The 13181-nt window shown below is 48.2% G+C and overlaps 1 protein-coding gene across 7 annotated transcripts in view; it reads left to right on the forward strand.

The window, feature by feature from the left end:
- Positions 1-13181, forward strand: part of PBX3 (PBX homeobox 3) — a 108010-nt gene that overhangs the window by 74675 nt on the left and 20154 nt on the right. For all 7 annotated transcript variants that reach the window (XM_061352627.1, XM_061352623.1, XM_061352625.1 and 4 more), the window contains one exon: positions 12348-12589. In XM_061352627.1, the coding sequence (XP_061208611.1) occupies positions 12348-12589 (242 nt within the window). The remainder of the gene's footprint in view (positions 1-12347; positions 12590-13181) is intronic.

Genomic DNA, 13181 nt, shown 5'->3' on the forward strand with positions numbered 1-13181 from the left:
CCCCTTGTGCATCGCTGGTCTTGGTGTCCTGGCTACCCCTGGGGTGCCCAGCTCCTCCTTCCGAACCGTGGCACTCCCCCCATGCTGTTGGTTTACATTTCCATATTTTCATGTTGGTTTGGTTTCTGTTTCCCCCTTCATGCCATGCTGTGTGAGCTGACTGGCTGTGGGGCCATCCGAGGCTTACAGCACAACTTGGCGAGTTTTCCTCAGGGAGACTTTCACATTACGCTTGCCAGCCGAGTGCTTCTCCTGCTCTTTATTACAACCTAGATAACTGTTGATGTTGTGTCTATTAGTGGAGAAGTATGTGCAGTGTTTGGCGTTTCCCAACTGCCTGCTTATAGTTCCCTGGCCACAAAAGTGACACCAAGCCCTGAATCCAGGCAGGGTGTTCCAGGAGCCCATGGAAACAAGGCAGCCCTGAGCTGTCTTTCCTTTGGCCTTTCTTGAGTGCTGCCAAACCAAATGTTACAGGAACCAAACCCCTCTTTGTCCTGAGGGAGCTGCTTTATGTGGGGCTGAGAGGGGTGATTGATCCAAGGCCTTGAATAAATAAATGCTGATGGGGGAAGCCAGGCTCTGATGAAACCCTGTGCTGAGGAATTGTATGGAGGAATAAGGTACCTTTAGGTGAACCCAGTGCTTGGGCAGGTGAATGTTTTTAGCCGGGAGCAGTCTGGTGATTTGGTGGAGGAGCTGTTTGCACAGAGAAGAATTTCTCTTTAAGAAATTCAGTGTAACCAGCATTATTTTTTTCCTCTGGGATCGCAGACAATGGATGCACAGGCCTGTTCATTAATATCAGTTGTCTTCTGCAGGGAGTATCCAGATTTGTCGTGCCAGGTTTTAAATTTTTAATGTATTACCAGTTCTTACACGGAGCAGGCCTTTTCTTTGTTCTTTTTTATACTAATACTGTTTTGTATTCAGCCTTGCTCTCGTCTGATACATCTCTTCGTATCCCTTATAAAAGCTCTCCCCTTATCAGCGCCTCTTAGGTTTGACAAAGTCTGTCTTTGTGAGTTTCTGCAAATGCATGCTTCAATTTTCCTTTCAGGAGTGCTGGGTGGTGTTTCGTGCAGTAATTGCTGTATGTAAATCTCTGCCTGCTTTGGCGATGCTGATGCCATGGCATTGGTCACTGTACTCTGCAGCCCATTTCCATAGGGACCAGCAGCGCTTCCAAACTGGAGGGGGACCAGGGACCACTGTCAGGTCTTACGTTCTTTGCTCTGCCTTTGGTTTGCCTGCAAAGGGAGTCAGACCAGGAGAACGGCTGCAGGAGCTTCCATAGCTTTTATGCTCATGAGGAACTTCTGTTTCAGTCTCTTCCCCATATGAAAATGCTCTCAATGCATTAGTCGATGGCAGTGAAACCCATGCTGTGGAAGTGGGGAGGAGATGTACGGATGGGGCCACACACCATCACCTGAACCGTGGGCCTGCTGCCCCATTAGTGGCCTAGTAATTGCTGCACATGTTGTGAAGAGCCTCAGGCATGTTCTGGGGTGTGGAGTGGAACCAGACCAAGCGATTTGCATGACAAACTATACCTCTTAAAAATCATGCTTGTAAACATAAATAATTAATCACATTATAGTTTTTATCATCCTTTTCCTTCCTAGCAGTATTAATAAGTAGCTCATCTTCGAGCAGCACCTGTTAAACCCGAAGCTGTCAGTCTCTGTTCTCCCCAGAGAGCCAGAGAGAAATTTGTTATGCAATAATTTCTCCTTTACTTTGTGATGTGACTTCAGTGTGTTTTCTGTTGATCTGTGTGTATACAACATGAGAGATTTGTCTCCTTTATTTGCTTGCTTCATGCACACACTCCACCAGGATACCATTGGAGGTACCAGTCTCACTCCTCTCTCGGTGCTGGCCATGGAAACAGTCATTTCGGAGGCACTGATACCACTGGTGGTGGTGGTGTTTGGCTGCATGTGGCCCCATTGGAAGATACGGCTCATGTGGTGGTTTCCTGCAGTTTATGGAATAAATAAAAGAACATTGGAGGTGTTGTGCAGTACGTGTACAGACAGGCTGTTCTCCAGCTCTTTACTGATCACTGCGTCAGTGGTGCTGCTGGACAAGGGGACCCTGGCTCAGCTGAGGGCTGGAGCTGCCCCGTACTCAGGGATAGGGATAGGAGAGGCCATGCGGCAGCCCCCAGTGGCTCCTTGGGGGAAGAGCACCAGCAGTTTGAGAATAGCCTTTATTTCCACTCGATTTCTCTGTTACAACAGACATGTGCTAAACAGTGCCTCCTCCTGGGAGACCCACTTGGGGGTCACTCAGCTGGAGGGGTTCAGTCAGCACAAACTGCTTCCCATCCCTCCTCTGCCCCTGCTGCCTGTGCCCATGGACCCATCCGGCTGGGCAGCCTCACACTGTACCCTCTTGAGCATAAGGTCTCTTGTGTTTTGGTGGCCCCAGCTCATGGTTAAGGGCCATGATGACTCTGTGGGTGCTTTGCACGGGGTGGTGTGAGGTTGGTCAGCTCTGTGTTTCAGCGGTGCACTGCAGGGCCTGGAGCTGCTCCCCAGGGTTGTCCATCCCCGGTTCCAGTGCTGGGCTCCCCAGCAGAGGATGCTCACTCATGCCTGTGCATGCATCTTTCTCGTATTGGTAATGCAGCTGATGCTTGTCACATCCCTGTGCTGCTCAGGGCCCATTTGCCCTTTTGGGGTCAGGTCTGTCTGCTCAGGCTGTCCCCCACATCACTGTCTGCACCTTTTGGTTGTGGATGCCCTGCTCTGTTTGGTGCCAGTGATGCCCATGGAGGAGGGAAGGTTCTGTATGTGGCCATGGCTCCATCTCCACTGTCTGTCCCTCTCCTCTTCCTCAGTTTACAGCCCTGAAATTCCAATTTAATACTCATGCAAAGAGGGCTGCAATAAATCTTGTAGTCAGCATTAAATATTGTTTGTTTTAGCTGCCTTGCACTTCATGTTTCCCCTTTTAAGGGGAGAGCCATTACAAAAGGTTAGATTCACAGTTAGTGGCGCTTTAGCTCTCCCTTTTGAATCAGTGAGGTTGCCGTTTTATTGCTCTCTGACTTGCACTTCAGTGATGAGAGTAAACTAGCATCAGATTAAAGGTCAGCAAATCCCATCAAAGAGAGGAATATTAGGGGCACAGATAGTTGGAGAGGCAGCACACCACTGGGTATTGACAGGGTGATTCCAGGGTATCACTCAGCAGAATTATAGCTGCCCAGAGAGTCAGTACTGCTTTAATGAGCCTGTGTGAAGAGGAAGAGGGTGGATTTATGTAGTTCCTCATAATTTTCTGTAGAGACTGTTATTGCAGACATTCTGTAGAGTGTTCTGGTCTTTCATTTAATTCAAAGGTCCTGGAGCTTTTCCATCCAAAGATTCCTTTCTGTTAGCTCAAATCAAAGCTGACATCTCTGCCTTTATCACCTGAAGCACCTGCTCTGGGAAGGGCTATTCCCTGGCAGGTTCCAAGTCCTCAGTGCTGGTAACCTAACCTCTGGGTCCCGTGCTGGGGGCTCGCTGGCTGGGTGTTTCACTGCCGGACAGGCAGCTAAAATGATCCTTCCTGTTTCCTTCTGAAATGGGGGGGAAAAGATGAGAATTTGCAGTGTGTTCTGCTGTGATTTCTGGGCTGGGAATCTCACATAGTTTCTGTCCCTTTCAGGTAAGCATTACCTTTAGTGCATGGTTTGCATGAATGTCTGTGTGCTTTCTTTGTTTTGTTGAAATGCGATTAAATAAAATACAGAGAGCACCGAGATGTGCTTCGCAGAGCCCCATCAAACTGCAGGTACATAATGGCATGTAAAACCTCTGCAAGGAGGAGAACACCAGGAGAGACAGCAAAGTCGGCAGCATTTATTCCTTCCTCTCCCTTTGTTGCCGGTATATCAAGTAGGAGATCTAATGTTTATGCTGGGCAATAACAAGTTCCCAACACTGTCCAAAGCCAGTGCATTTTCTCTGGCAGCAGAGCAGCTGGAGCACTTCCCTGTGCACCTAGTTACATTAAAAGCCTCACTTGGTATTTATACAGCTTTTGTTTATAGCTTGCTAAAAACAACAATTTATGAGCAACTTTACCGATCAGTTTAGAATCTGTTCAGTTTTATTACCCAGTGTAGATACCCATGTATGTGATTTATTGTGAGGAAATTCTACATGTATAAAACTTTGATCATGTTTTTACATAAGTACGCGTTTTTGCAAGCAGAGACCTCACTCGCCTGATGCTCCACAGGGACCGGGCCAGGCAGCCCATGTCATCCTGCTCACTGCAGCTCCCCTGCTTCTGGGGACACTGGGCACATGGCACAGCCACATCACCAGGAGCCTGACTGCAGCACCGCTTTGCAAGGTTCTTGGGGCTTTACTCATGATCTGGAGCAACCTGGTTGAGTGGAAGGTGTCCCTGACCATGGCAGGGCATTGGAACTGGATGAGCTTTAAGGTCCCTTCCAACCCAAACCATTCTGGGATTCAGTGATAGTGGTACCAGTGGTTCCAGAACCCACCCAACAGCATCACAAGGGGCGCGTGGTGGCTTTCCCACTTCCCTAATCTGCCATGTGCTGCACAGCCCACTCCATAAAGCCAGCCTATGTCTGTTATAATAATGCAAGTAAAACCTTATGTCATGCTGTTACATGCATGTGTCCTGCCAGCAACAGTGGCACTCAGGCCATGCTAATGCTGCACTTGGGGACAAGCCACGCATTGCGACTGGGGGATTCCAGCCCTTCTGCTTGGTTACAGCACATGCAGTCCATGCTTTATATTGGGAGCATTCTGTAAGATGGAGAAGTAAGATGGCTACAGTAGTGGAGGGGGAAAAAAGTGCCAAGAGAAGTCAGGTAAATTATCCGGTCCACGAAGCATCCTTCTGCCGTGAGGGATTTAGGGGTGAAGTTCATGGAGATCCGTTAAGTTCATGGCTAAACAAATCTGGTGTTTTTACCTGGAATTGAGGTGCAGTGTTTTCTTCCTTCCTGAGGAAGATCTGTGCTCACCATCTTTACATGGTGGTTGCACAGTTGCCAGGAGGAGATTCTCCATTAGCAGAACCACATCTGCCTGCTCTCTTTAAGTTCAGCGCATTTTCATGCAGGTGTAAATACAGTTACATCCTTCTTAGAATATAAAGACTGAGAAGTCCTTGACCAGGCACAATGCAGGAACAGTACTGCTGTAAGTGCTCATTTGTAGAATCAGCATTAGTAAAGTGTGCGTTGTGGAGATGCTGTGATGCCATCTCCATTGCCTTGATGTAGTTTCTGAGCCGTGTGCTGGGAAATCATTACACAAACAACTGCAGAAGAGTGAAAGCAGTCTGTGCTCAGGATTGCAAATGAATCTGGATCACTCCAGCAGATGTAATTAACTCTCTGAACCGCGTCCTTCCTTTGCTTTCCTCCCTGCTTACATCCTTGCTTTGGAAGTGGCCTCTGGAGCGCGGAGCGGCAGTGATGAGGAGCTATCGAGTACTTTGCTTCCTCAGGCTGAGCACAAATAAGACTGGCATTTTAGCACTAAGTGCAAGTCAGAAGTAAGCAAGAAAAATAGGATGATCCAAAAGGAGAAAATGGAATCGGAAACGCAGAGATCTGTAAAAAAAGTAAGAAGAGAGACAATGCAGTAAAACTGCACAAACTTAGACATAATTTACAACGGGAAATAAATGTGGCCAACATAAAATCTGTAGCAAGAACTCAATTTATAAAAATACCAGTTATTTCATATTTTCTATAAAAAGTTATTTCATATTTTCTATGAAAAGTAGAGCACTGGGCCATAAATCTGATAAAAGTTGCAATCACAGGAAAGATTTGTTTCTCTTGTGGACATTTTTTTTATTTCAAGGCTGTAAACTTTCATACTGATGATATTTAGGTTGGACACACGGTAGCTTGAAGGAATGTATATTACTGCATTTTCATGTGAAGGGTGTTCAAACGTTATGGGGCTCACTTTTAGCTGCTGGATGTAGTGCTTGGTATCTATCCATCTTATTTAAGATTATAACACCACAATGTTTGAACACGAGCTGTGGTAAAGGCACCTCCTTCTGCATGTGGTATTTGCTCTGGAAGCTCTGTGAGGTCCACGAGGGCATAGGCCACATTTGGGAGAGAGGTACAGAAGTTTGGGCTGGTTGGGGCTCAGGGATCCTGGTGTGAGGGGTGCTTATGAGGGGGAACAGGGATCTGTCAGCCACAACCTGTGTGGTCCCTATGGCCCTGTTTCTGCTGCGCTGAGCATGGGGATGTCAAAAGGTGATGGTGTCCATAGGAGCTGCACTATGGGCTTGGCATTTCCCTTGGTCACTGGTGAGCGATGGATGGACCCCATGGGTGTCAGGAGGAGCAGGGAGCCATGCTAGAGCTGTGCCATGCTGGGGCTGTGCTGGATGCGACGAGGCTCGCCTTGGCTCGGGGTCAACCCCCTCTTCATTTCGCATCTACGTTTACATCTGTGGGCATCTGTGGTCCCACGTGGGAAGGGGGACGTCCTGAGCTGTGGCAGCATGGGGTGACATGGCTGTAGTGCCAGACAGGGATCCATCCATTCCCTGGATGAGCCTAGTCCTGTCGGACCGGGTGTGGGACAGGAGCAGTGGCAGCAGCGCATGGGATGCCAAGGGCATCTACTGCTGTGGGCACGGCCTCTCCTGACCCCCCATCTATCTAAAATAAAGACACATCTCTTTCCATGCTCCTTTTCCCTTTAACAGCATCTCCGTAATGTTCAGGAATGAGGCTTTTCTTGACATAACCAGCTTTGTTTTTAATAGGATTTTTTTTCCCCAAACTAATAAATTCCCTTTTAACTTTTCCCAGTGCCTCTAAGAAAAGCCCAAGACCTCTATAAATCCATCCTGCTGCTCTCTGACGTCCGCGTCCTGCATAGAGACAAAGACACTAATTATTTTTTATTAGCATCCACCCTAGTTTTTATTGAACCTTTAGCAAAGGTCATCAACCCATTTTTTTCTTGTGGGTGAGGAAGAAAGTTAGGTTAGAAACAGGCATCCTGCCAGCAGCCTTATAATGAAGGGGAATGTAATAAAGGCGAGGATTGACAGTTTATGTGTTGGTAGTGAAGGAAATGGAGGTGTGGAAGAGTATTACAGGGAATCTTTCTAGTCATATCTTCAATTCAAACATCAGGGGAAAAGCTTCGGAATCAGAGATTTATGAATTCGTAGTAAGCAGTTTCCCGGCATGTAAACAAATCTCGCCGGGCTGTTTTAGGAGGGAAGGTTTGGGCAGCGGAGTAATCATTTTTATTATTCTGATTTTCCAAATAGAAATGGACATATATGATAAAAATGTCAGGCGCGCTCTCCACGTCAGGCTCCTAACAGGATTACATGTCAGCTCTTAATGTCTCGCTCTGTTTTTCTTTGCCATGAATGGCTGCATTATTGCTCACAGGAACTTCACTGTAATATATGGTAAGAGACAAGTAGCTCTTTATGGCCAGTGATTATTCGGTTTGAATGAAACCTGTGATTTATGTCCATTTAACTGAAAAGCCTTGTAAATTCCCAGTGCTGCATTTTTCCTCAATAGAGAATGAGTCAAGCGAAAGTGACAACTAGGTTGGCGTGGAAATGTGCAGTGCATCGTCGTGTTATATTTAATATACCTGACATGAAAAACGTGCACACACCACGCAGTCACCTTAAGTAGGAGTGAGAGTGACATTAGCCCGCGCTGCTGCGCCAGGCCGCCGGTGCCTCCTGCCACCCCGGAGACAAAGGGGCAGCAGAGCAGCAGCTGCAGTGGCACCATTGCAGCTTTATAGAATGATTTGGGTTGGAAATGACCTTAAGCTCATCCAATTCCAACCCCCTGCCATGGGTAGGGACACCTCCCACTGGAGCAGGTTGCTCCATCCTGGCCTTGAACGCTGATAGGGATGCGGCATTCCTGCAGGGATGCGTCCTGAAGCTCCCCTTGATGTGTGCCCAATGGCTGTTGGCACTCACGGCCAGAGGGGTGGTTGGGGTGGTTGGGGTGCTGGGTGGACCCTATGGGTGGGTTTGGGGTGGCTTTGTGCCCTGGCCAGCAGTGAAGCAGGGACCCTCCACACACCCAGGCCCTGCCGCTTTTCCCTGTGGTCTATAAAATGGGTTCATCACAGCATCAACTTTGCCTTCACATGTGGGGGGCCAACACCCCATGGGGACCTTCCCACTGGTGGCTGAGGTGCTCCCAAGCTCAGGGAGTTGCCACAGGGAAGGGGCAGCACTCCATGGGTGGAATAAATGGGATGGAGGAGACAGGGGGGTGATGCAATACCTGCACCTCCACCTCACCTCTGCCAGGTCAGCCCATCGTCGTGTTTGCAGTGTTACTCTGCTGGCGAGGATACTGCTGTACAGTTCAGACACTGCAGGTTTCTAATCTGCTTATTTATAATTCAAAAGCTTGCCCATATATTAATGAACCCTTAATGAGCTGTTGAAAATGCCTGAATTACAGTCAGATTATTAAACTCCAACGGCCCCTGTAATCATACCATTTGAGTGGGCTTTAGGTACTTTTCATATCTGAAGCTTTGTATTGTGAAGGAGATGGGTTTATTCGAAGAAAGCTTTGTAATAATTTTGACCTGCAATTTATTTATTGGCCTCTGAATGCAGTAGTCTATGCAGATGCTCTCGTCTATTATGTGTGGGGGCAGGTGCACAGCATGTTGAAAGACAGCTAATTACGATTTGCTGAAAGATATGCTAAAACTGTGGTCTTATAACAAAGCCAAGTTCATTGTTAAACAATGTTTTAGTGTCTGTTTATGTGATTTGTCTAAATCATCGAGATACTGAAATGAGCGTTGTAGTTATAAGCAGATTAAAATCAGTAGCACACATGCTTTTTATTAACTTATAGCGCGCTATTGTCACCAAGGATGCTGGATTTTAAATACTGTGCAGACCCAAATGCCCATAAGGCATTAGTGAACAATAGTGGACCATGGCAATACTTCTCCAAGGCAGAACCTTCCCTCCAAGCAGGTTATGGATGGGGGTTTGGTGCTGGTCAGCATGCTGCCGCTCCAGGGCCCTCGCACATCCGCTGCCATTAGCGCGCCGGTAGCTCGCTGGAAGTGATGTATTGTTGTGTTCTTTCCCGTCCGCTCTGCACCTTAATTCCACGATGCATTGAAAGGTCAGTGAGCTAAACAGTAATAAACTCATAGGTTGATATACTGAGGAATAAAAAAGGGAAACAATAGCCACTGAGTGCGAGCTTATATGTCAAAAAATACATATATTATCACTGTATTCAAACGAAGAGTAATTTATAAAGGCAGGTGCTGGGAGGAGTGGATGTGTTGCCAGTGGATAGCGAGTGTTCCTCCCTGCTGAGGAGCCCAGGAGATGCTCTCCTGTTATAAGAGAACGTTAAAAGCTCTCGACCCACAGCCGAGGCAGCCTCTGCAACTTGCCAAAGAGCTGCATGTTTCACTGATTGCAGAGGAGTTCATCAGTTTTACTGTCCCCTGCCCCCAGGGACACCAGACCCTATTAGTTGTGCCTATCTGCTCCGTATAGTTCATAAGGAAAGATCTGAATTAACACACAGCTTAATTCTTGTTAGAATCAGTTAATCAACTTGTGGCTTTGCCATTCAAATGAATGATGCGTCTCACTCAGGGGCAAAACAAATGTTATATCCACGCACACACACTTTGTCATTCCTTTGTCTGTGGGTTGTCTGCAGTCTCACGCGCTCTGGACTGAAGCCTCTGGATGTGGGATTGTTCCCTAATATTAAGATGACCACAATATGCCAACCCCTATGTCACCAGCTCCAGAGATACATGTTGGGGTTGTGTGTGAGACACCTTAGTGGCTTCATCATTGTCCTTATTCACTGAATTTCTTCCCCTTGTACTTTAGGGCCTCTCACCAGCTCCTTCAGCCTCCAGTGCAGACACCAGATTTTGCATTTAAACCTTGGGGAATGCTTGCTGTCCTTGGTCAGATTTATACAAGAAGGTTGGGGATTTGGTTATTAATTGAAGCCTGGATGGGTAGTGTCATTTTGGACAAAGCCCTTTAATCTTTGGCCTGTTTGTGGAAGTAAATGATGCAGAAATCGCAACAACTGTACCAAATTATTCTACTGCAGATTTTGGCCTGGCATCTCGCAGCATCAGGGGAGCAGAGTGGGATTGCTGCTGTGAGACGGGGAGGGTGGATGAGCTTCATAGCAGAAATGCAGCTGGGGAAAACCAGCTGGAATAGAGCACCGGAAACATGAATTGAGAAGTGGTCCAGAAGCAAAAGGGAGAAACAACAGAAGTCATTCATGAGAAGGAAATGGGCACTGGAGTGGATTAAATGCAGAATGTTGTTACACACACTGACACCAGAGCAGAGGAGGGGTAAGATAAACAGGAGGAGCCGCTCACCAAAACAGTGCAGAACAAACCATCCCTGTGTTAGCAGCACTGCAGTGAGTCCAGAGGGAAGGAGGGGACAAGGGATGGACCATTCCCGATGGAGCCATGCTGGCTTTGCCACAGCTGGGATGGGTGCAGGATTCCCTTGGCTGGGAATCATCTCCCTTCCTGCCATGGGGACCCCTGAGTGTGGCATCACCCTCCCTGCCAGAGCTGTGCCAGGGCTGTCCCCAGCACATGTGTGCCAGCCAGGGGATGTGCTGGCACCATGCATGGTGTTGTCAAACCGTGCTCATCTGTGGACCTTGAGCAGGCAAGGAAATTATTTAAAGAGCTGATGAGACATTTTTATTATTCCCATGAAATTATATGGAATTATAGTTTTAAATGGAGGGGAGATGTTTAAAACCTGTATTTTAGAGCCAAATTAACGCTGTGCTTTCTGGAAGGTTGGCCTGTCAGGGGGTCACCTCCTGCTGTGCGTGGGGTTTAGGACACGGAGGGTGGGATCTGTTCAGATGGAGCGACTGCTGTTCCTGGCTGGCATTGGCAGCAGCATCACTGGTGCTCAGCTGTGTGTATGGCAGCTGTGGATGGTGCTGCCACGTCTGGTGCAGCCCGTTTGGAGCAGAGATGGGCATACAAGGGGCAGACTCTATCCAGAGCATGAATACCTGTTCCTAAACAGATTTAAAGAGGTTAATTGGGTTGGGATGTGCATGGTTGAGGTACACTTCTAATGGGAACGTTGAATCAAGAAGCAATGGCTCTAGTGATTCTTGTACTACTGTAATTAGTTTTAAACTTTCTTTTTGGCACTGTTGGAAGCAGCTTGGCACCGTGCCGGCGTGACCTGATTAAACTTACAAATTGTCAGCCTTGATCTATAGGATGCCGAAAAGGTTGCTGACGGAGCATCACTTCAGAAATTCTCCACTTAAAACAGAAAGAGATTTAAAATGTTCCCAACAATACAATGCAGAAGTGCTGTTGATTTTAAACACACACTCAGTATCCCAGTGTCGCGATAGCAGCCATATCGCTGCGTGCTGCATGGCAAGGGGGAGTTTCAATCCTTCTTCTCTGTCCTCACTTTTAAGCAGCCACCAGAGCCTCTGCACCCTGTTCCCACTGCGGCCATTCCTGAGGTGATGCTCCCACTTGTCTCCACCATTTCCCTCCTCCAGTGTGGAATTTCAGCTCCATGTGTGTGGAGCTGGAGTCCATGGGCATGTATGGAAGCGGCTGCACCCGTGGGATTTGTGCGGGTGGGAGCCACAGCATCTCCCTGTTTTTTGCCTGAAGTCTCCTGTAGTTGAGGAGTGAGTGACAGTTTTTTCCCTGGCATTTTGGACCTCATAGGAGAATGGAATCCAGTGGTACGAGTCTCCGTAAGGCTAACGTGGTGCTTAGATCCATTTGAAAGGAAATGAGAAGCAAATCAATTGCTTCCAAATAAATAATGCACATACTTTTACCACACTTGCATCAAACTGATATAATGTATAGGATAATGAGCATGCATGAATGAATGTGCATAGATGTAGCTATGTCTTGGAAAAGAAATGGAAGATGTGTGTCTCTGTCCTCATGTGAATACTGTACTCATGTGACTACTCCTTTAGACTTACAGTGAAGTGCTTAAAACTCGTGCAGGGTCCTTTAAAAGCTGCAGGAAGATGTTCCTGCTGTGTGTTAGAACCAAGTGTCCTATGGCACTGCCATCACCCCATGGCAACTGCCTGGGCTGTCCCGGTGCAGGGTGACCGTCTGGGTACACCACAGGGATTGAGGCAGGGCCGTGGCAGGGCTGGTCCCCATGGCCCCATGGGGCAGGAGGGCTCCTCTCAGGCGTGCAGTGAGCGGGCAGCGGCCGAGCAGATGTGAGAAATACTGACTGTGTTTTCTCTTGTTCTCTCTTTTCTGCCCAAGGTTTGAGCATCCGAGGAGCCCAGGAGGAAGACCCTCCCGATCCCCAGCTAATGAGACTAGACAATATGCTTCTGGCAGAAGGAGTCTCAGGTCCGGAGAAAGGTGGGGGATCGGCGGCAGCAGCTGCAGCCGCAGCAGCCTCTGGAGGGTCTTCAGATAACTCTATTGAACACTCAGATTACAGAGCCAAATTGACCCAGATCAGACAAATCTATCACACAGAGCTGGAGAAATATGAACAGGTCAGACATCAGCCTCTCAGTTGTACATGTACCTGCCGCTGCTCTCCTCCACACCTCTGCTTGCGAGCGCCCGCCGCTGCCCCGCTCCAGACCACATCCCTACCCCCTTTCCCCATCCCTTTCCCCCCTAAAGAGCCATGCTCGGAGTCCATTTGGCTCTGAGGAGCCTCTCACTGGACCAGGATGCATGTCTTGCATGTCTGAGTGTTTTCTGTTTGTAACTGCAAATAGCAACACCCAAACCCGTGTTTCTCCCCTTTGAGAGGGAGAGAGGAGGAGAGTGTCTGTCACTCAGTGCTGCTTCTGTGCCCTGTGATGAAGTGTTGCAAGGCTGGGGAGTGCAGGAGGGAGGGCAAGGGGCAGTGCTGGTGATCTCAGCCCATGGGCTCCTAAGGAGATTGCAGGGGAGCAGGCAGTGAGGTGCTGGCACAGTGCCTGGCCGAGGCTTTGGGAGGTGCTGCTATGGGTATAGAATAGGGAGGTCCAGTTCAGGTGGACTGGCACTTGGTGTCTTTGTTTGGAGTAAAGAGAGTGCTGCAGAGACCCGTGGGCATACGTTCACTGCTGGCACCTGGTGACCTGCCGCATTTGC

This window comes from Neopsephotus bourkii, unplaced genomic scaffold (assembly GCF_033783945.1).
Source record: "Neopsephotus bourkii isolate Nb327-2 ecotype Australia unplaced genomic scaffold, CSIRO-AGI_Nbou_v1 NB_659, whole genome shotgun sequence".
In the NCBI taxonomy this organism is placed as follows: domain Eukaryota; kingdom Metazoa; phylum Chordata; class Aves; order Psittaciformes; family Psittacidae; genus Neopsephotus; species Neopsephotus bourkii.